At 34.9% G+C, this 24881-nt stretch overlaps 1 protein-coding gene across 2 annotated transcripts in view; it reads left to right on the plus strand.

Annotated features, from left to right (window-relative positions):
• TRIM37 (tripartite motif containing 37) overlaps positions 1-24881 on the plus strand; it is a 101461-nt gene that overhangs the window by 36769 nt on the left and 39811 nt on the right. For both annotated transcript variants that reach the window (XM_006181425.3, XM_032498392.1), the window contains exons 13-18: positions 9070-9249; positions 12339-12453; positions 13548-13766; positions 14786-14922; positions 15684-15769; positions 22467-22661. In XM_006181425.3, the coding sequence (XP_006181487.1) occupies positions 9070-9249; positions 12339-12453; positions 13548-13766; positions 14786-14922; positions 15684-15769; positions 22467-22661 (932 nt within the window). The remainder of the gene's footprint in view (positions 1-9069; positions 9250-12338; positions 12454-13547; positions 13767-14785; positions 14923-15683; positions 15770-22466; positions 22662-24881) is intronic.

Here is a 24881-nt window from a genome sequence, read left to right on the forward strand (position 1 = left end):
TGAAACCTTTTGTAAACTGAAATGATACAAAGTGAAGAAGCAATTACCTTAGAACACATCTTGCTAACGGATGCACAAAATATATCAGGAAAAAGCATATATACTCATATACTCAATTCAAAGCCATGGTGGCTTGATGCTGAGATGCTGGGTGTAGTTCCCAGGGAAGGAGCTCGGTGGTGCCACTCTTGCTGCTTGGTATGCCTCTATAATACTTAGTACAAAACAAGCACTGAACGCTAATTTTACTTTTCAGCTTTTTTGTAAAAGCAAAATTTCTCTTCAGATTTCTTTTGGTTAACAAAAACAGATACTAATATAATATAGGTCCTTTTTAAAAAGTGAATTGTCATAAAGCGAACTTTTGAAAAGTGGGGGAAACCTACAATTCCAGAAATAAACCCACATTCATAAACTAATTTTTGACAGATGCAGAGGCAGTGCTGTGGATAATGTATATACTCTTTTCAACGAATTGTGGTTGAACATTTGGATATTCATATACCAAAAAATTGAATTTGGCTCCATCTCTCACACTATATATGTAAATTAACTGAAAATTGATCATAGACTTAGATTTAGATCCTGAAACAATAAAACTTACTGGAGAAAGCAGGAGAAAATTAAAGGTCATACCACATGTTGGCAAGAATATAGAGAAATTTGAAGTCTCATGTGTTTCTGGTGGGAATAAAATTATAAAACCACTTTTGTAAACCATTTGGTGGTCTGTTAAAAAGTTAAACATATACTTACCGAATGACTCAGCTAAACCACTTCTAGATATTTACCCCAGAGAAAAGGAACTATATATTTGTACAAATACTTTTACAGAAATGTTTATAGTAGCTTTATTTGGAGTAGCCAAATAGAATCAACCCTAATTGCCACCAACAGATGAATAGCTAAGCAGATTTCAGTATGTCCATATAATGGAATTACACTCAGCAATAAAAAGTAATAAACTGTTGATACATTGCAAAGACAGGAATGACTTTTAAATTAATTATTATTAGTGAAAGCAACCATATAAAAAAACACATATATATGATTCCACTTATATACACCTCTAGAGAAATACAAACTAAATCCACAGTGACAGAATGCAGTGTGTGGTTGCTTAGATGGAATAGGCTCACCTGAAGTTGGGTGGAGGGAGGGGGTAAGAGGGAGGAATTACAAAATGCAGAGGAAATTTTGGGAGACAATGGATATGTTTAGTATCTTGATTGTGGTAATGGTGATGGTTTTATGGCCATATGCATATATATGTCAAAACTTAACCAGATTGTACGCTTCGGATATGTGCAGCTTATTTGAGTTACATTTTATTGAAGCTGTCTTACTCAAAAAAGAAAAAATAACAGTAAAATCTTCATGGGTCTGTCTTGTACTTTGCTTGGATCTTTTACTCATGCTTGATTTTGTAACAACATGCATTGATCATTTGGAAAATAATGGTTTACTAAATACACAGTTGACACATTTCACTATGTACTATCAAGCAGTTACATTTCATCGATATCACCATTTTCGTAATGAACGTCTTGAATTACTGAAAAGCTTTTGAGCTCATGTGCATACAAATTTTAGAGTTTTTTTTTTTTTTTTTTTTTCACTTGAAAGTGTGTGTTATATCATCGGCAACAAATGCTGACAGTTCTTTTCCGTAGTTGTTTTGGTCCAGAAAATGTCTGTCATGTATCCACAACTGAAGAACTATTGTTTGTCAGTTCTTTCAGTTTGATGTTTCACAAGAAAGTGACTAATGAGCTTGGAACTCTGTTGAACAAAGTGATTTTTCCAAGACAACCATTATACATCATTATGCAGCACAAGTGCATTTTTCCCATATTTCCCATTTGTGACACCAAGAGTTAAGGTTTCATAACATTTATCATTTTTACTACTTCATCAAAGACATTCTTGAGAGACATTGAAAAAAATTTTTTTCCATCTGGAAGTGTGTAGCGGTGAATAATATGATTACTGGTACATTTTAACTCTCATTGCTTTTGAATCACTAGTGCAAATGTCAACACAGCAAAAAAGGCAGATAACATCTTAGCGTTATTATGAAGGTAGTTTTGACTGTTTGTATTGCTAAAAGAATCATAGGGACCGACCCCTGAGTGGTACACAGCCTACACAACCACCTCTGGCATAGACTAACCTTTGCAGAATATTCTTGCCACCACTGGTGAGTCAACCTTTGAATAATGCTAGTATTATGGAAAGGATTCTGGCCTTGAGTTATAAGTGTTTTTTAGTCATGGCTGCGTTCCCAATCAGTGGACTCACCTGTATTGTTACTGTAACAGCTGACGTCTGCGGAATATATGGTTTGTGTTATGCACTGTGCTTTACATAACTTTACATAATAGTACATAAAATCTTGCCTTGTGAGCTATAGTTTTTCTTATCATTTCCATTTCAGAGATGAAAATACAATGGCTTAGTTAAGTTATTCACTCAAGTTCAACATTGTTAAACTGCAATCTGTTTATTAACAGATTTTTCTTTTGCTGTATTCTTTGTTCTTAACCAAAAGCTCTGATTTCCTGAAATCAGCCCTTGTAATTGGAAGGTGGTTGATCTTAGGCAGAATTATAAGAAGTTCAGTGATTACAGGATCTGTTCATATCCCTGTTACCACCATTAATCTTGGTTCTCTTGTCTATTAATTTATTTTCTTACCTTTAGGCATAACCTCAGAGATAATGCAGGTTTGGTTCCAGACTACTGCAATAAAAGTCACGTGACATTTTTGCTTTTCCGGTGCATATAAAAGTTATGTTCAAACTATGGTTTATTAAGTGTGCGATAACATTATGTCTAAAAAGACAATGTACATACCTTAATTTAAAAATACTTTCTTCCTCGCCGCCAGGCTGTCGCCCATGTGCCTGCGCGCCGCCGTGCGTCGGGACTGGGGTCCCGTGCCGAGAGTACTTCTGTTCTGGGACGTAGGGCACAGCTGGAAAGGTGGCCACCCTTTTGCCCATCATGCACTGCATGTTCGTGGGGAACCTGGTGCTAAACCATTCCTAGACCACCTGCTTCGGATCAGGGTTTCATATGTAGCAGAGCAGCTCCCTCGCTGCGATCTATTGAAAGTCAGCCCTCGACACAAGGGTTTGTAAAAAACTTCAAAAAAAAGAAATAAAATCAAGAAAAAAAATACTTTCTTCCTAAAAAATACTAACCATCACTGAGCCATCAGTGAGCATAATCTTTTTGCTGGTGGAGTGTCTTACCTTGTTTGATGGCTACTGACTGCTCAGGGTAACGGTTGCTGAAGGCTAGGGTGGGTGTGGCGATTTCTTAAAATAAGACAAACATGAAGTTTGCCGCATTCCTTTCATGAATGATTTCTCTGTAGAGTGCAGTGCTGTTTGATAGCATTTTACCCACAGTAGAACTTTTTTCAAAATAGGAGTCAGTTCTCTTAAACCCTGATTCTGCTTTATCAACTAAGTTTATGTAATATTATAAATCTTTTGTTGTCATTTCAACAGTCTTCACAGCATCTTCACCTGGAGTGGTTTCCATCTTAAGAAACCTTTTTTTTTGCTCATCCATAAGAAGCAACTTCTCATCCATCAAAGTTTTCTCATGAGGTTGCAGCAATTCAGTCACATCTTCAGGCTTTACTTCTAATTCTAGTTCTGCTGTTTCTACCATATTGGCAGTTAATTTTCCACTGGAGTCTTGAACCCCTCAAGAGTCATCCTCAAGGGTTGAAATCAAGTTCTTCCAAAGTTCTGGTAGTGTTGATATTTTGACCTCTTCTCTGAAATGGTGAATGGTCTTAATAGCATCTAGACTAGTGAATCCTTTCCAGAAAGTTTTCAATTTCCTTTGCCCAGATTCTTCAGAGGAGTCACTATCTGTGGTAGCTATAGCTTTACGAAATGCATTTCTTAAATAATAAGATTTGAAAGTCAAAATTACTTATTGATTTTCGGGCTGCAAAAGGGATGTGTTTAGCAGGCAAGAAAACAGCATTAATCTTGCACATTTCCATCAGAGCTCTTGGATGACCAGGTGCATTGTCAAGGAGCAGTAGTATTTCGCAAAAACTCTTTTTCCTTAGTAGTAAATCTCAACGGTGGGCTTCAAGAATTCATCTAGCCATATGTAAAGAGATACACTATCATCAGGCTTTCTTCTCTTTATAGAACACAGACAGTAAATTTAATATAATTCTTAAGGATTTTCAGAATGGTAAAAGAGCATTAGCTTCAACTTAAAGTCACAAGCTGCATTAGCTCCTGACAAGAGAGTCAGCCTGTCCTTTGAAGCTCTGAAGTCAGGCATTAGCTTCTCTTCTCTAATATGAGAGCCCTAGGTGGCATCTTCTTCCAATAGAAGAGTGTTTCGACTACTTTGAAAATCTATTCATTAGTTATCTAAGCTAGATCTTCTGGATAACTTGCTGCAGCTGCTATATCAGCATTTGCTGCTTCACCTTATGCATCATTTTACGGAGATGGCTTCTTTTCTTCAACCTCATGAACCAACCTCTGCTAGCTTCCAACTTGTGCTTCCTCACCTCTCTCAACCTTCATAGAATTGAGTTAGGGCCTTACTGTTGCCCAAAGTTAGGCTTTGGTGTAAGGAATATTGTAGCTGATTTGATCTTCTATCTAAACCACTGAAACTTTCTTCGTGTCACCAAGAACACTGTTTAGCTTTCTTAATTCAGTAGAGTCAGACTTTTAATATCCTTCAAGAATTTTTCCTTTGTATTCACAGCTTGACTAACTGGCACAAGAGGCCTAGCTTTCAGCCTTTATTGGCTTTCGACATGCCTTCCACACTAACCTTAATCATTTCTAGCTTTTGTTTTAGAGTAAGAGACGTGCGACTCTTCTTTCACTTGAACACTTAGAAACCATTCTAGGGTTACTAATTGGCCTAATTTCAATATTGTTGTGTCTCAGGAAATAGGGAGGCCCAAGGAGAGGGAAGGAGATGGGGGTAGGGGAGAGGTAAAGTGGGAAGGCGGTGGTAGGAGGGGAAGGATGGCCAGCCTGTGCAGTCAGAACACACGTGGCATTCATCAGTTAAGTTTGCTGTCATATATGTGTACAGTTCATGGTGCCCCAAAATAGTTCCATCCAAGATCACTGGTCACAGATCATGATAACAAGTATAACAGTAATGATGTAAAAGTTTGAAATACTGTGAGAATTACCAAAATGTGACACAGACATGAAGTGAACAAGTGCTATTTGAAAAATGGCACTGTTAGACTTGCTCGATGCATTGTTGCCACAAACCTTCAATCTGTAAGAACCTAATATCTGTGAAGTGCAGTAAAGCAGAAGCACAATGAAACGAAGTGTGTCGATAGCTCTGCTTCTTGCTGTGGGAAGATTCTCCTCTTAATGATGTGTAGATTTTGTGACATTTCTACTGCTTTTGGCACAGGTTTCATCTTGGTGCTTTTGCTTATATTGACCATATACACTTTGGGAACTTATTGAAGTTTACATTGTCTTATAAACAGTAATAACGTTATCAGTGATGGTGAAATACCATTCATCAAAAAGATTTGTTAGATATTACCTGAATATTTTAATGAGAATGCTCTGTTTGGATAAAAGCAGACATCTTACCAATCTGTTAATCCTGTTAACACTTCAGAAAGCCTAGAGAATGGTTTTGAATACTTTTTCAATAACTATTGAAATGTCATTCAATTATGGAATTCAGAGTTTAACAGTGAGGTAGTTTGTCAAAATATGAAATAAAATTGTAAATCATTGTACTGTTATCTAGTAGATTTTAATAACATCTGGGACCCTGAAGTACTTTCATAATTTCATTATAGTTAAATATCTCAATAAATGTATGTGTTAGCGTACACTTGTGTAGGCTTTCAGAGGAAATTTGCAGATGAGTGACATCCTTGAATTGATGCTTAACAGTACTTACTGAGTTGACTTTCATTTTAGAGAAGGGAATTTCTTTGAGTTACTTAAGAAAAGAGTAGAACTTTCCCTGGGGGAGTTGTTTTAATGAGACTAAAATTTTTAGTTGTAAATTGTTAAATTTATTCAGACTTTCAGTTTGATAACAGGAAAGAATTTAAGTTGGATATTCAAATTTCAGGTTTTAGTTTTATCTAAGATGAGTGTTGAGATGCTCTGTAAATAATTCAACTTGGATTAATTGCTATATTTAATAGAAACATAAGTGTATGTCTGTCATGATTTTAAAGAACTAATGCAGATTTTTTAAAATGATCTTTTTTCAAATATTTTATGCCTTCTCATACAAAACCCCCAAAATTTTCAAAAACAATATTGTTTCAAATTTTACCTGTCTTGATCCTGGAAGTATTTAACCATCTGCATTAATGTCTTGCTCCCCAGATTTTCTATATTCTTGGTTGTTTCTCTATGAGTTTTGAGTTTTTCACTACTCACTTTTTTAAAAAAAATTTTTCATTGTAGTTGATTTACAGTGTTTCAGGTGTACAGCAAAGCGATTCAGTTATACCTATGCATATATATATTCTTTTTTAGATTCCTTTTCATTATAGGTTATTACAAAATATTGACTGTAGTTCCCTGTGCAGTAGGTCCTCGTTTATCTACTTTATATATAGTCACTATCACTTTTAAAATAGGAATAGAAATTTTTGAGGTGAAATTCATATAATATATAATAAACCCTTCTAAAGTACACAATTCAGTGGAACTTAGTGCATTTGTAGTATTGTGCAATCACCACCTCTCCCCAGAACACCTCATACCCATTAAGTAAACAGTCCCCATCCCTTCTTTCCCCTAGTCTTAGACACCTGTGTTTGGCTTCTATTTAGCATAGTGTTTTCAGGCTTCAGTTAATGTTGAAGCATGTATCAGAGCTTTAATTTTAATATGGCTGAAAAATATTCCATAGTATCTATATACTTCAGTTTGTTTATTCATTCATCTGTTGGTGGACTTTGGGGGTTTTTTTCCCCCATTTTTTGGCTATTATTAATAATCCTGCTATAAATATTTATGTACAGGTTTCTACATGGACATATGTTTTCATTTCTTTCAGATATATACCTGGTTGTGGAATTACTGGGTTATATTGTAATTCTGTGTTTAATGGTTTGAGAAATTGCCAAACTTGTTTTCCACAGTGGCTGCACTGTTCTTTTTTCCTACCAGCAATGTACGAGAGTTTATGTTTTTCCACATCCTTACCAACATCTATTTCCCATTTTTAGATTATATTTATAACTATCCTAGTGAATATGAAGTGGTATCTCATTGTGGTTTTGACTTGCATTTCCTTAATAACCAGTGAAATTGATTATCTTTTCATGTGTTTATTGGCCATTTGTATGTCTTCTTTGAAGAAATGTCTACCTCATGTCCATTGCCCATTTTTAAATTAGATTTTCTTTTAGTTGTTGAGTTATGAGAACTCTATATATTTTATATGCTAAACCATTATCAGACATACGATTTGAAAACCTTTTCCCATTCTATGGGTTTTTTTTTTTTTTTTTTTGCCTTCTTGATAATGCCCTTTGATGCACAAAAATTTTTAATTTTTATGAAGTCCAAGTTACCTGTTTTTTTGTTGCTCATACTTCTGGAGTCAGATCTATAACCCATTGCCAAATTCAAATTCATGAATATTCCTGTTTTCTTAAGTGTTTTATAGTTTTAGCTCTTTTGGTCATTGATCCATTTTGAGTTAATTTGTGTATATGAAATTAGAAAGTTGTTTATGAAATATATATATGAAATCTGTATATGAAATATGCGTGTAGTAATCAAATTTTCTCAGCACCATTTGTTGAAGAAATTAATCTTTCCCTATTGAATCATCTTAGAACCCTTGTCAAAAACCAATTGCATATAGATATTGGGATTTATTTCTGGACATTTAATGCCAACCTTTGTACTACAAAGCTGGCCTCATGATTGCCACAAAATCTAGGCAGACAAAATGTCACAGCTTTTGTATTAGTTTTTTGTGCTATCAGTCTAGATAATGCATTGTGAGAGATAATTAATATAAAGATCACTTGACAGCACTTAAAGAAATACAGTTGACCCTTGAACAACACAGGGGTTAGGAGTTGCCAACCCTCCTCACAGTCAACAATCTGCGTATAACTTAAGAGTTGGCCCTCCCTATCCAGGTTTGCCCCGTATCTGCATTCTCGGATTTAACCAGCCACAGGTCGTGTAGTCCTGTAGTATTTACTATTTTTTAAAAATTCCAAATTTAAGTGGACCGGTGCATTTCAACCCTATGTTGTTCAAGGGTCAACTGTATTTACATCCATTTGTAGGTAAAGAGCTATAATTTTTTTTTCACTTTTGCCAGCAGAAATAACAGAATGAGCCGTTGGGTTTTTTTTAAAACATTTATCTCCACTAAGAGAGAGAAGCTTTATGGCTATTGTTGAATGTTCCTTCTCATTATCTTTATTTTTTCACTTTCCTTTCTACTTGCAGTATAGTACTTTCTTAGTAAAAATGACTTTGAAGACTTGAGTTTTGTGCTATAAAAGATATGGAAATCTGAATATACTGGCTTTCCTATTGTATACTTATCTTCTATTAGAAAATTTTATAGGCTTGACTTTCTGAATAGTTAATTTATGATAACTTGAATTGGAAAAATGTAGTAAAATATTCAACATTTATTATTTATTTTAAAATTGCATGGTGATAAACCTCAAAGAGTGGCAAAATATTTATATATAAGGAAACAGATAATGAATATTTGGAAAAAACATACAGTGTTGCTAAAACACGTAACTTTGAAAAACTGTTTTATACAAAATGTATTCAATTTTTGAGGTGTTTTATACCTGCTATATTGGTAAACATTTTTAAGAGGTAAAAAGGACTTAGTGCCAGGCATGTTGTGGTAGCCTGTTCACAATACTGGTGTCTTTATAGATGATTCAGTCCTTTCTGAAAGAAATGTAACTGTGTATACAAGTAAGTTTCTTCTCAGGTACTCATTGACTTTATTGTTTTGATGTCTTTTATTCTTGCTTTACTAACTATATTAATAAGTCTTGTTTTTCGATTTTAGGTATGAATATCGTGTAGAGATGGTTCATCAGTCCTGCAATGATCCTACCAAAAATATCATTCGAGAATTTGCATCTGACTTTGAAGTTGGAGAATGCTGGGGTTATAATAGATTTTTCCGTTTGGACTTACTTGCAAATGAAGGATACTTGAATCGACAAAATGATACAGTGATTTTAAGGTAAAAGGAAACATATTGTGGCTTTTATCATGGGGAATAATGTCATCAGAACTTTGAAGTCTTTTCACTTAACAAAGATAAATATTAAAATTCATACTAACTGTAAACCTTACCATGTTTTTAACCATTTCAGAACCCTTAAGTGTAGTCAGTGAATAAAATAAGTTAGAAATGTGCTGGGATCTAGTTAGTACTTCCATAAACAATAAACTACTTCCAATAAATGTGATAATGTCCCATTTATCTGTTGAACTTCTAGCAACCTCACCATTTGGAAAATAAAGAATAGTGAGGGATCAAGTGCTTATTTTTTCCACTTGACATTGTATATAATATTCAGGTGATTGGTTTTGCAACGTTAATTTCAAAAAAGATTTTCAATTTCTTCTGAAATTAAAAGTAAGAGAATAGAGACGGATATTGATAAAAATAAACTAAGTGATGATAGTTGGTGTGGTATTTGTAGGAAAGGACAAAACATAAAAAGTGACTATAAAACTACGGCAGCCCTGGAGGGAGGGTATAGCTCAAATGGTAAAGCACATGCCTAGCATGCACAAGATCCTGGGTTCAATCCCCATTACCTCTTCTAAAAATAAATAAATAAATAAACCTAATTCCTCACTGCCCCCCACCCCAAAAAAAACTACAGCAACCCTATTTAATGTCGGAGTAACTTTTACAATTCAGTTTTGGGGTATCATTGCATGTTGTTTTAATTTGATGATCAAAATGAGAGCTTGAGTATTAAATTCAAATATGTTTTGACTGAGTGGTTTCAAAGTATTTAACAATTTAGTAAGTTACCATCAAAATAATTTTAAAAGCTTTTTTCCAAAGAAGTGATTAGATAATCCTCTTTAAGTTTCACTTATTCTGATTTCTTTATTCTTGAGCATGCTGGATGAGTTGCTATTATATCACCCTTTACTATTACGTGTTCTTCGTAACTTTTCTGGGAGAATAAAAAAATGAAAAAAAGAGCTAATTGTATTTTGAATGTAGAAAAAAATTCATGTTTTTGTCACCTCTTCTTTTGGGTGATTATTTTAGTATCATTTTATCACCTTTTATGTTTTCTTAAATTACTCATCAAAAGAAGTAATTTGTTGCTGTTTCACACTTTAACCAGATAAGATTGTGAAATTATTCAAATAACAATTTTATTGGCCTACAAAATAGCCATTTTTTTTTTATGGCCTTAGTCCTCTCCTTGTTGGAGCCATAGTAATGTTGAATTTTCTGGTGGCGATGTGTTTCCTTTCTTTAATGCAGTTTGGACCAACCTCTAGTTCTTTATTTTGGCCATTCCACTTTATAACAACTTTTACTCATAGGCTTAAATATTAGTACAGGAACACATTCTTATTATGGTATTTAATTATCGTTCATTCAGCAACATTTCCTAAGTCTGTGCCTGGCACTGAGCTAATATTAAGAAAGAGTAAGACATGATTTTTGTCCTCAGGAAACTAGACGAAATGGGCAGGTTAAAAACAGAATTTATTACTGTACAAGATAGTGCTGTAATGGCAGTATAAATAAATTGCTGTGGGGTTCAGGGAGAGGGGCTTTTAATTATCCTATTACTCATAATATGAATTATTTAATGAGAGATTGCTCAAAATTTAGACCTGATTCAAGATTCTGATGGAATTTTATATCTGTTTAATAGAAAGTTTCTTAAGTCTTTTCTATAACTGTATACAAATATTCTTCTTTCATCAAAAGAGATAGTTAAAGAATTTTACCTGCTGTTTTGCTTTTGTTATAATGCCACAAATGCTAAAAATTATAGGATTGGTCAGTTTCATTGGTCATTTAAAGATAATACTTTTTAGGAAGTCTTACTAATGTCCTACCAGTGTATGCTGTCTGGCAGTATGCACTGAGTGGTGAATCATCTCTATCCTCTGATGCATGAGTATCCTTGATTAAAAATAGTTATCTGCTGCAGATAGATGTTAGATAGTTGATAGATTCCTACACTAGCTGTAAAATCCTAGAAAAAAATGGAATGGTAGTTTACATAAGGGTAGCAAGACTGGAAGGGTGATTTGCAGGCTTCCAAATTAGTCCTGCCTCCTGTGACACTCCCTTTCTTCAGAAACATCTTTATATATTACTGTAATTTATTTCACTGCAAATCGAGTCATGTTCAAACAAAGGTAGTTTTTTTTCTTTAGTAAGTGTTAGTTTTTAAAAAGTACAGATAACTCTGAAGAGATCAAAATCCTGTCATGCACAAATGAACTATCTACAAAGCAGAGACAGATTCACAGACATAGAGAATAAATTTATGGTTACCGGAGGGTAAAGTGAGAGGGAAGGGATAAATTGGGAATTCAAAAATTGCACCTCTTGGGAAGTGCTGGAAATGTTAGCTATCTTGATTGTGTAGTGATTTCATTACCTGAAATATGCCATACTGTGATATACGGAGAGTTTTGATTTTAAGCTGCTATCTGGAGGGTTGGGAATATAAGTTATTTACAGCATACAGCTCTTTGGGGGACAGCGAAGATTTCTGGGTAGTTGACCCTTTTTTAAGTGCTTTTTCTTTTTTCTTTTTTTTTTTTTTTAACTGAGGAGTAGAAAATACGGGAACATGAGGTGGGAGAGGGAATGAAGAAGAGCAGTGCCTAAAACAGACTGCTTATTTTCCTAGGGTCTGGCCTAGGCAAGAAAGAAGGAAAACGTTAGCTGTCTCCTTCCAGCATAGTGTGGTTGGTCCTCTTCTTCCCAGCTTATGATCAACATTGTATTTGAGCAAGATTATTATAATAAATATGTTTTAGTAGATTACTTTGGGAGTTTACCCATGATGCGTAAGGTTATTTCTTCAGAAAACTACAGTTTGAGTTTAGACAACTGACTGATAAATGACTTACCAGAACCTTATGTCATTATAACTTGTGGGCTACATGTGTAAATGGCAAATTCCAGGAGCTCTGAGTTCATTTTGAATTTTGGCCTTGTAATGTAGTCAAATAAACTTAAAATTGTAGACTTTATAGTTACTGATTTAAGGCCTGGTTGATAATATTTTACTGTTTGGATTATTTTTCATGTGCAGCTATTATTTTCAGGTTTCAGGTTCGTTCGCCAACTTTCTTTCAAAAATGCCGGGACCAGCATTGGTATATTACTCAATTGGAATCTGCACAGACTAGTTATATCCAACAAATAAATAACCTTAAAGAGGTAAGCAAAAAATGTATATTTGGGGTTTAGTGTTTCATATTGTCTTACTGGCCTGTTACATTTGATTTTAATCAGATTTTGGATATTACTGCTATTTGTAATTTTGTAGAAAAATCCAATTGTCTTGTTCCTTAGTCTCTCTACCTTTGAGCCTCTAGTTTTGGACTCTCCAGTTGAGTAGCTACTAGCCACATTTTAAATGCTTGTTACTGGAAATGGCATATATAAAACATTGCCATCATTGCATTAAAATTGTATTGGACAGTGCTGCTCTAGTTTGAGGTGAGCTCTTTGTTTTTCTCTCAGTGATTTAGGTATTTCTCTTCCCCATGCAATCTTAACTTTAGAGGATTCTAAACTATAGAAAAATTTAAAGTTGCTCCATCTTGAATTCTCACAATTGTTGAATTGAGTGTTAGGATCAGTTAATTAATTTTTATTTTACAAAGGTAAACTAGATTATGTAAGGTATGTTTCTTTCTGACAGTAGGTATTGGGATAGGGTGAGAAGTTTAAAGTGCTGAGAGTAGTTAATATATGAAGGAGGAAAATAAGAATACTTTCAGAAATTTTCATGTAAGTGTGCTATTTAAAACTGCCTTGGGGGAGGTTATAGCTCAGTGGTGCAGTGCCTGCTTAGCATGCGGTATCCTGGGTTCAATCCCAAGTACCTCCATCCATCAATCAATCAAATTGCCTCTCTTCCCCCCAAAAATAGAATAAAATAAAAATTTAAAAATAAATAGTAAAACTGCCTTATTTACTATGTGGTTTGCTAATTGTGTAAGTAGTTTGGACTAGAAATGAGAAAAAGGATGAGAATAAGTTGGGCAGTTTTTCTTTGTTACACACTTTTCCATAAGCAAAAGGCAGGAAGGGATGAGAGAAATGGTTCAAGAAATGGTTTTAAGGTCTACGGCCATACCACCCTGAATGCACCCCATCTCGTCTGATCTCGGAAGCTAAGCAGGGTCGGGCCTGGTTAGTACTTGGATGGAAGAAATGGTTTTAGGAACATCTGGATATATATTTTTACTTAAAAGTGAAGCATTGCCTATGACTTACGTTTATTTGTGTTGCTCTTGTTTTAAAAGAGACTTACTATTGAGTTGTCTCGAACTCAGAAATCAAGAGATTTGTCACCACCTGATAATCATCTTAGCCCCCAAAATGATGACACTCCTGAGACAAGAGCTAAGAAGTCTGGATCATGTGCTGATATGCTTCTGCAGGATGGTTCTACTACAGCTTCTGTAAGAGAGGCCAAAGAAGATGAAGAAGATGAGGAGAAGATTCAGAATGAAGATTATCATGTAATAATTAGACCTATTTTAATTTTTTGTGTTTGAAAAGAGAAATATCATGGTTTCCAACATATGATATAGGGGGAATTGGTGGGTTGAAAATGTTCTCCATCTATTTTCCTTATTAGTGTATTCCCTTCTGTAAATGTTACTAAGTCAGAAGTTATTGAATCAAAATGTTTCATTCCCAAAAATTAATTTTAGAAAACTGTACATTCTACAAAACAGTGATGTACATTCCAGAAACTATATAAATTCTAGATTTTAAAAATGTGTCCTATTTCCATTCACTGAACCTAGTTAAATGCCTTATCATTACATATGTAGGTAGAATGATTTAGGATTGAGGAGATAGTCAGGTTTTGTCCCAGCCAAACAGCAACTAGAATGAGAATTCAGGAACTGGTTGTTATTGTTTAAGGTAAGAGAGAGGTGTAGAGATAAGCTTTTTTTTGTTAGTTATTTTTAAGATAGGAGGTTTCAGGTATATGTTAAAATGAAGGAATCAGTGGGGAGAGAAATTGAAGATGAACTCCAGGTGTTGACAAAACTATTTAAGGAGATAGTAGAGGTTGGAATGAAGCACTCAGGTGAAACAATTAACCTTTGATAGAATGAGCTAAAGGAAGGGTGGAGTTTGCAGGTGTGGCAGCTGAAATTTGGGGCCATATATGCTTAATAGCCAGTATGTCTTTCTATGTAGATAGATGACAGGGTTTTATAATCACCTTAAGGATAGTAGAAGTTAGATAGGCTTTGAGTGATAGTTTGAAATATTTTTCTGTGAAGAGCCTTACTGGAAGCTGACTTGGAACATATGAAACGTTGAAGGTCCAGCTGAAATAGCCAGAGATTATCAGTGGTATCAGGTAACATGGTTGTGTGATGTATCTTCACAGGACTCAGCAGCTTAGGCACAGGAGCAGAGAATTCTGCTAGTCACATTATTCTTTGGTGCTTAGTCCATTGGCTGGATGGAATGATCACAACATTTGAGATAGAAATCTTATTTCTTTGCCTTGATCTAGCATGAGCTTTCAGATGGAGATCTGGACCTGGATCTTGTTGGTGAAGATGAAGTAAATCACCTCGATGGCAGCAGCTCCTCTGCCAGTTCCACAGCAACAAGTAACACGGAAGAAAATGACATTGATGAAGAAACTATGTGAGTGTCTCACGTTAACTACCACTATGAGGCATCGAAGTGGTAATTATTAGAAGCATATTAATTAAGTTAAGGCATCGTGTTATATAAATGGGATCAGTAACCTTTAGGTGTTGGCTTTTCTTTACTCTGCCTAGTTCTCTCCATCTCTGGGATGGAGAATTCATCCAGGTTATTGTGTGTGTAGATAGTTTGTTCGTTTTAATGCTGAGCAGTAGTCTGTGTTGTGAATCTCCCACAGTTTGTTCAACCATTCTCTTTTTGAAGGACATCTGGATTGTTCCAGTTTGGGGCTATTATGAATAAAGCTACTGTAAACATTCATGTACAGATTTTTGTATGAACATAAATCATCATTTCTCTAGGTTAAGTGCAGCTGCTGGATGGTAATTGAAAGTTCAGTTTTTGAACAGTAATTTGAAACCATCTTTCTTAATCTTAAAATGTAGTATTTTAAACCTATTTACTACCATCAAGTTACACATTCTTTGAAGCTGTAATCTCTTCTGCTTACAGTGGTTCTCAGATTTTCTGTTTTAAAAATTAAATGTTGCTAGCCTATCTTGGTATTTTAAAAAGGTAGTTTGAACATAAACACTATGCATACATGTGATAATGACAAAAGTCTTTTTCTGCATTTGTGTATTTAGAAATACCTATCTTCACAGGAGAAGGCACTGTAGTTTGAAAATTCGTTGAGGTGTGACAAATAGTGTTAATTCTGCCTACTACACAGAATGATGAATTTTGTATATTCTTAGGTCTGGAGAAAATGATGTCGAATACAACAACATGGAATTGGAAGAGGGAGAACTCATGGAAGATGCAGCTGCTGCAGAACCTCCAGGTATGGAGGCCACGCCCCACCAGCAGTGCTGTCCTCTCTTTGCTCTTCTCTGAGTGTATCATTTTAACATGCTGCAGCCATTGCTCTCCGTGGCTTATGATGTTGGAAGGACTATTTTATGTATGAATTTCAAAGTGTATTCCTAATAGCATTTATAACAGTAATAATAGCTAAAATTTGATAAATGTTCTTACGTACCAGGTACCGTGCAAAAAAAGCACTTTATATATGCCTTAATCTCCTTTACCTATAAAATTCTTGGGAGGTAGCTTTTAGTATTTGCTTTTCATAACTGTAGAAACTGATGTGTAAAGAACTTAAGCAACATATTGTCTTTTCACAATTAAGTAAATGAAGGAGAGGAATTAGAGTTTAGGTTTGTTTGAATCCAAAGCTCATTATCTTATCTGCTCTTATATACTATCTTTTTTGTATATTTGTATCTTGTTTGTATATCTATTTCTACCACAGAATAATCTGAATAGAATCATTGGACCTTTGGCTTACAAGGGACCTTTTGAAAACTCATTTTATGTATGGAAGTTGCCTCGATCAGTGTTGTTGGTATAGCCAGGCTAGAACCTCACATTGTCTTCTTGGACGCAGTATTTTGAAAACCGAACTATACTGCTCCTCCTAGGATTACCTGATTTAAATAGTGGGTTTTTCTTTTGTGTTCTTGGACCTGTCTAATTAAGCATGGAAATCTTGGCTAGAACAATCATCAGCTGACTTTGTCCTGCTCCTACTTTGCCAGTGGTGCCCTTGGAATGAATGCTGGTATGTTCTGTAGCATGCTTGGATAATTAAAGACCTCTTAACTGCTGCTCCTCAGCCTTTCAGCTTCCACCTATGCACTCTACTCTTCCTGTTTCTCACTTTATTCCTAGATGATCTCGGTCACACAGGTATTTCAGTTCTATCTATATGCTGATTACTCTTCAAATTGTATCTCTACCCATTTTTTTCCTCAAGACTTCCAGACTCCAGACCAATATAACAGCCTGGTTTTGATGTCTCAGCTTAGCATCTACCCCAAAAGAAATGATTTACCTTTTCATCTGCCAGCAGACATGTCAGTAATAGTCACCATTTAGTGACTTACTGTGTTATACATTCTTCACCTGTTCCTTTCCCTCAAACTCTGCCTGTAACATGTTACCAGAATCTGTTGATTCTTCCCCTAAATGGTGTGTGAATTCATTTGTTGTACGACATTCTGTTGCCATTTCTGGTCTAGGCCACTGTCTTTCAAAAACAGTCTTTCATTGGGGCTCTTTGTATGCATTTTTACTCCTTCCATTTTGTTTCCCATGACATGAGTTCAGAATGAGGTGATTTTTTTTTCCTTCAAAATAATGTCTGAAAAAAAAAAACAACAACAAAATAATGTCTGATCATGTCACTTCTCTACTTAAAAACCATTTATTGCATTCCATTTACTTATAGGATGAAGTCCAAACTTGTTAATATGGCATACAAGGCCCTGCATGGGGTGGCTTCTGCTCATTTTTCCCCCCAGCTTTACTCTGAGGTATAATTAACAAAAACTATATATATTTAAGATAGAACATGATGGTTTCATATAAATATACATTGTGCAATGACTGCCACAGTCAAAGTAATTAGCACTCATTACCTCATAAGTAACCTTTTTTTTCTTTCTTCCTCTCGACCTTCTCTTGTGGCAACCACCTGTTCTCTGTATCTATGACTGTATCTCTTTTGTTATGTTTGTTCATTGGTTTTGTTTTTTAGATTCTACATATAAGTAAAATCATGTGGTATTTGTCTTTCTCTGACATGTTTCTCTTGGCATAATACTCTCTAGGTCCATAATGTTGCAAATGGCAAGATTTTGTTCTTTTTTTATGGCTGAGTAATATTCCTGTATGTGTGTGTCTGTGTGTGTGTACACACGTGTGCATGTGCTCTCTACCGCTTCCCCCCACAAATCTTCTTTATCCTTCCGTCTATCAGTGGATGCTTAGGTAGCTATTATAAATAATGCTGCAGTGAACATTAGGGTACATTTATCTTTTCAAGTTAGTGTTTTTGTTTTCTTTGAAAAACTACCTAGAAGTGGAATTGCTGGATCATATGGCAGTTCTATTTTTAATTTTTTGAGGAACCTTTATATTGTTTTCCATAGTAGCTGTACCAATTTACATTCGCACCAACAGTGCATCAAGGTTCCCTTTTTCCACATTCTCCACAACACTTGTGGAGTTTCTTGCCTTTTTGATAATAGTCATTTTGACAGGTGTAAGGTGATATCTCATTGTGGTTTTGATTTACATTTCCTTGATGATTTGTGATACTGTGCATCTTTTCACATATCTATTGGTCTTCAGTATGTCTTTGGAAAAAACATCTATTCAGGTCCTGTGCCCATTTTTTAATAAGATTGGTTTGTTGAGTTGTATGAATTCTTTTGTCTGTTTTGAATATTAACTCCTTATCAGATATATCATTTGCAAATGCCTTCTCCCATTCTGTAGTCTGCCTTTTCATTTTGCTGACAGTTTCCTTTGCTGTGCAAAAAAACCTTTTTAGTTTGATACAGTCACTTTTTGCTTGTTTCCTTTGCCTAGGGAGACATCACCAAAAGCATATTGCTAAGATTGATGTCAAAGCATACGGCTTGTGTTTTCTTTTAAGAGTTTTATGGTTTCAGATCTTACATTTAAGTCTTTAATTCATTTTGAATTTATTTTTGTGCAGTGTGAGAAAGCCGGTAGAATTCACCTGTGAAACCATATAGTCTTGGGCCTTTGTTTATTTGGAGTTAAGTTTTTAAAATTACTGATTCAATTTCATTACTGGTAATTGGTCTATTCATATTTTCTATTTCTTCCTAATTCAGTCTTGGGAGATTGTACATTTCTACTAATTTATCCGTTTCTTTTAGGTTGTCCATTTTATTGGCTTATAATTGTCTAGTACTGTAGTAATCTCTTATGACCCTTTGTATTTCTGTTGTGTTGGTTATAACTTTATCTTTCTTTCTACTAACTGGCTTTTGTTTCTTTTTTTTTTTTCTAGTTGCTTTAGGTGTAAGGTTAGGTTGTTTGAGATTTTTGTTTCTGGAGGTAGGCTTATATTGCTATAAACTTTTCTCTTAGAATTGCTTTTGGTCTGTTCCATAGATATTTTTGGATCATTGTGTTTCCATTTTCATTTGTCTCTAGATATTGTTTGATTTCCTCTTAGATTTCTTCAATTGTTTGGTAGCATTTTGTTATCCTCCAAGGTTTTGTATTATTTGCAGCTTTTTTCCTTGTACTTGATTTCTAGTCTCATAGTGTTGTGGTTAGAAAAGATGCTTTCACAGGTGAATTCTACCAAACATTTAAAGAAGAATTAACACCTATCCTTCTCAAATTATCCAAAAAATTGAAGAAAGAGGAATGCTTCCAAACTCATTATATGAGGCCCGTATCACCCTAATACCAAACCAGGCAAAGACACCACAAGAAAAGAAATTACAGGCCAGTATCACTGATGAACATGAAAGCAAAAACTCAACAAAATATCAGTCAAATCAATCAGTGTGATGATGTAATACATCATGTTAACAAATATGGAATAAGAATCTTTTGATCACTGTTGTTGGGAATGTAATTTGGTGCAGCCACTATGGAAAACAGTATGAAAATTTCTTAAAAAACTGAAAACAGAATTATTACATGATCCAGCAGTCCCATTCCTGGGCATATATTCAAAGAAACCTCTAATTTGAAACAATACATGCACCCCAGTGTTCATAGCAGCACTATTTACAATAGCCAAGACTTGGAGGCAACCTAATTGCCTGTTGACAGATGATTGGATAAAGAAGTTGTGCGTGCGTGCACATGTGCACACACACACACGTGCACATGCACACACATTGGAATACTGTTCAGCCATAAAAAAAGAATGAAATGCTGCCATTTGCACTGTTTGTTGATCTCCAGACCCATATATCTGGCTGCTTAGAAGATCCCAGTTGTGCAGTCTGGTTTAGAAATGTATATTGATTTTTTTTAACAAGCATTATAATTTTTATTCATTCAAATAAATGAATTAATTAAAAATATTATCCAGAAGATTCATCCATAATATATAAAGAACTTCTATAATTCAGTAACAAAGATAAGATAACCTCCTAGAAAAAAAAGGGCAAAAGGAGTACTTCCCAAAGGAGTGTATCTTGGTTAACAACACACATTTTTAGAGGTGCTCAGCCTTTTTTACTCAGAGAAATGCAAATCATGATATGTCCCAATGTGGCTCTCTTGAGTTTTTTATCCTACATGAGGTTTGCTGAGCTGAGTTTTTTGGACGTGTGGATTGTTTTCATTATATGTGGGAAATTTTGATTCCTTTTTCTTTAAATGATAGTCTTTCTCCTCTGACTCTCTTTATATGTATGTTGGTACACTTGGTGAGTTCCATAGGTCTCTGAGACTCTGTTCATTTTTCTTCATTCTTTTTCCAGGAAATGCCAGATAAAAAACTACAGTGTGACACTATTGCACATTCATTATAATGGCTAATATTTTTTAAATTGCCAATACTAAATGTTGAAACTCTCATACCCTGCTGGTGGGAATGAAAATTGATACCACTGCTTTGGAAAACTGTTGGGCAATATGAGCTAAAGCTGAACATACACATTCTGTGGCTTTCCCAGTTCTAGCAGAATGGGAGCTGATATTTGCCAGTAGAGTTTTACAAGAATATTTAGAGCGGCATTTTTTAGGTGGGTTTGTTTTTGTGTGTTTTTAATTTAAGAACAAACAAACTTAATTTATAACAAAGTAAAGGATATGAAAAAGTAGAGAAGATTGGAGAGGTAGTTTGTGACTAGACTGTATAGGACTCTAAATGTCATGCTAATGAATGCATACAGGCACTGTGATAAAATCAAGAACTCAGGTAGATTAGTGTGACATTTTAGCAGGATTAACCTGGCTCAGCTCAGGAGGAGGAGATCTGTTTGCTTTTTTATGAGATGTTTTATTTGTTTTCCATATGAACTTTAAGAGCAGTTATCTGCTTACAAATTCAGTAGTTTTATTCCTAGTAGCCAAAAGCTAAAAGCAACCCAAATTCCTTCCCGAGAGTAAAGAAAGAAATTGAGTATATTCATACATTGAGATGCTGCACAGCAATAATGAATAAAGTGCTATAAATAGCACTACAGAGGAATCTCATGGATATCATATTGAGCAAAGAAGCAGGATGAGTTACATACTCTATCATTACATTTATATAAAGTTCAAAAACTGGCAAAACTATAGTGTTTAACTCAGGATGGAAGTTACCTTTGGGAAGGAAGGTTAGCAATTTTAGGAGGAATGAAGGAATTTTGGGGGGTGCCATTAATTTGTGAAAATTCACTAGGCTGTATACTTATGTGTGAGGCAGACACACACACACAAACATACCCCAGAATGATGGCAATATTAGCTTTGAGAGAGGGAAACTAAATAGATGCTGAAGTCTTTGATGCCTGTGAATGGATGTGATAGTGAGTAGGAAGGATGGAAACATGGGAGGGAAGGAGTACCCAAAGGGCATGAACCACAAAGGAAAGTTTTTACTCACTGGTGAAAGTTTCCAGATGGAGGGGGCATAGTTTTCTGCCTTTTTTAATAGGAGTTGAAGTGGGTACAGAGGCTAAAGAGAAAAATTGGCAATGGGATAGTCCCTAGAAGAGAAAGAAGATGAAGAAGTAGGAGAAAGTAAGATGAGGATGTGAATATAGATGAAAATTGTGTAAGTAAATAATTGGCCTGAAGCTTCTGGATAACTGGACTTACCTCCTAAGGTGTTTTTTGATTTGTTTTGGTTGTGTTGGTTGTATTTTTGTTTGTTTGTTCTGCCAGATCTCTTTGGAAATACTCATGAATAGTCAGAACCTGATTATTTCATGTTATTTTTATGTTATCTACTTTAAGGCTTTGTTGGATGTAACATCTGTTAATGTTGTGTTTCTTTAGAATATGTTTAAATAGCTTTATTTAAGGAGGTCAATTTTAACCAACATTTCTATATTTAATACTTGTTAGGCACTGTGCTAGGCACTAGAGAAAAGTCAGATGGTTTCCTTGGCTTAAGGAGCTTAGTCCAGTATAAGTAATATAGATATGACATTTGCTCTCAGATGTTTATATTATGCATCCATTGTTAACAAAGTTCAGTCTAAAAACTTCACATTGTACTTCAATATTTAATGAAGTAGAAAAAGAGTCTGCCAAACTGTCATGACCTGAGCCATTTTGCTGTCCAGAGACCTGGAGAGATTGCTGTTTTGGTGTCTAGTTCCTTGGGATCTGTTATACCAGGGGCTTGTCTTTCATCCAAGACTGCTGGATTTTGGGATATATTCTCCTTTTCCTTGCCCCTCCATCCCCCTCATTGTATGTATTGTATGCATTGTTACCTTTTTATTTCTGGGACTCGATGGGGTTGAGGTTTGCTCCTGAATTTTGGGTAGTAATGAGGCCAGTGCTCAGTCACCATTCGTTGCACACCTCTCTGGCAGTCTGGTTTCTTCTTTGCGCTTCTCATCATGAACACCAGCTCCTAAGACAGAGGTCCATAGACAAGTATTCAGACAAAATTAACCAGTTTACTTTTTCTTTTAAGTATACTTAAATTTGTGCAAATATATAGTGTTCATTTGCTACATCTCTTTCTTTTGCAGGTAGTAACCATGGCTATGTGGGTGCCAGTAGCAGAATGTCAAGAAGAGCACATATATGCTCTGCTGCTACCAGTAGTTTATTAGACATTGATCCTTTAATTTTAATACATTTGTTGGACCTTAAGGACCGGAGCAGTATGGAAAATTTGTGGGGCTTACAGCCTCGCCCACCTGCTTCAATTTTGCAGCCCGCAGGTAAAATATTAGCAATAATACCCTTTTTTTCTGTGGTTCTCCAAAAAGAACTCTTAAATTTTAGTCCAAATGTTTAAGTGTTGGAACATGGTATGTTTCTGTAGCAAACTGAGTTTTTATTATATGTTAAAAAAAATTTATATCAATCAAATTAATATTTTGTTGTTATTTGAACACCTTTGTATCATGCAAAAATAATGTCAAAATGCCTATAAGAAGGTATTTATATGATTTGCCTTTTAGACCGTGACAAATTAATAGTCTGATACATATGAGGTATAGTTGTCCTCTTTGTGAATGGACTTAGAGTTTTGCAGGCCTCATGAATACCTAATTTCTGAGTGGAACTTTGTCTAAATTAATAATAGAAAAAGAAGGTTTACTTAACACTTTGATGTTTAGTAGCCTAAAAATGTATTCCAGTCAACAGTGGTGGGTCTTTTTTCTTTTTTGGCTTGTAAAAACTGGGCTTGCTCTTCCTTCCTTCCTTCCTTCCTTCCTTCCTTCCTTCCTTCCTTCCTTCCTTCCTTCCTTCCTCCCTCCCTCCCTCCCTTCCTTCCTTTCTCCCTCCCTCCCTCCCTTCCTCCCTTCCTTTCTTCCTTTCTTCCTTTCTTTATACATGCATATATACATACACCTTTATTGTGGTATAGTTCCTGTGCAGTAAACTACATATATTTCAAATGTACAATTTGATGAATTTTGATAAGTGTATACACCAGTGGAACCACTGTCACAGTCAAGATAGCTAGCATTTCCATCACTCCCCAAGAGGTACAATTTTCAAATTCCCAATTTATCCCTTCCTACCCCCATTACCCCCTGGTAACCATAGGTTTGTTCTCTATGTCTCTGAGTCTATCTCTGCTTTGTAGATAAGTTTATTTGTGTCCTTTTTCTAAGATGCCACATATAAGTGATATCATATGGCATTTTTCTTTCTCTTTCTGTCTTACTTCACTTAGAATGATGATCTCCAGGTCCATGTTGATGCAAATGGCATTATTTTATTCTTTTTTATGGCTGAGTAGTATTCCATTATGTATATATGTATGTATATACACATATATAGACCACATCTTCTTTATCCAGTCATTTGTCAATGGACATTTGGGTTGTTTCCATGTCTTGGCTATTGTAAATAGTTCAACAGCAGTGTTTTATTTGCAGAGATTGTTTGTTAGAGAGAAATTACATTTGTATTACTATAATATGTACACACAATTTGGGTATATAGTCAGACCTGGACCTTTTGAAACTCTAAGAAAGGCATTTACCTTTAAATGACACATTTTAAAAACCATTATTGTTGGAAAGCTTTCTAAAATATACTTAACATTTTTCTACCCATCTAAACAATCATATTACACAAATCAAATCAGTGATTTTAAAGTGTTTTTGACACTTCTTTAAAGCAGCAGAATTCATTTTTCAAACAGAGCTTAAGGCAGAGCCTCAGTGTAAAAAACAGAGAAATGTAGCTGCTCTGTTGGGTATAGATCAGACCCTGGATTATTTAGGCCCCTTTTTTCCTAAGGTATACTTCTTGGAAGCCTGAGTCCTCAATTTGAAAGACTGTCTCCAATTAGATTATGAAACAGTTGCCTTTTATCTATGGCCCAAGTATATTTTGTGTTATGATTGTACTTTTGGAGCACTTACCACATTGTATATAATTTTACATTTTTTTCCTGAGGCATTTTTATTGTAGAAACTTGAAAAATAAAGAAAATTATAAAGAAGAAAATAAAAATTAGACATAGTTCTTGTGATCAACAAAGAAATAACCTTTTAAAAAATACTTATCACATTGGTAAAAGCTTTGCTTAATTATAACTAGTGTTATTTGCAAATACCCAGTGAAACAGACAAGTTCTGGTTCTACAGATAGATGTGTACATTGATTTAACCTTTTTGATGGAAAAAAATTTTTTTTAGTTTAGTTTTATTTCGGGGGGTAGGTAATGGGTTAATTTATTTAATAATTTTTTAATGGAGGTACTGAGGATTGAACCCAGGACCTCGTGCATACTTAGCATGCACTCTACCACCTGAGCTATAATCCACACCCCTCCGTCTTCCCCTTCCCCCAAAAAGGAAATTTTTATACTAGATTTAAAATACCTCTATCCTTTCATCATGTAACTTCACTTCCAGGAGTATATCCCAAAGAGAAAACAATCAGAAGTGTTTGAAAATAGCCAACAATACAATTATGGT

This window comes from Camelus ferus, chromosome 16 (assembly GCF_009834535.1).
Source record: "Camelus ferus isolate YT-003-E chromosome 16, BCGSAC_Cfer_1.0, whole genome shotgun sequence".
Classification (NCBI taxonomy): Eukaryota; Metazoa; Chordata; class Mammalia; order Artiodactyla; family Camelidae; genus Camelus; species Camelus ferus.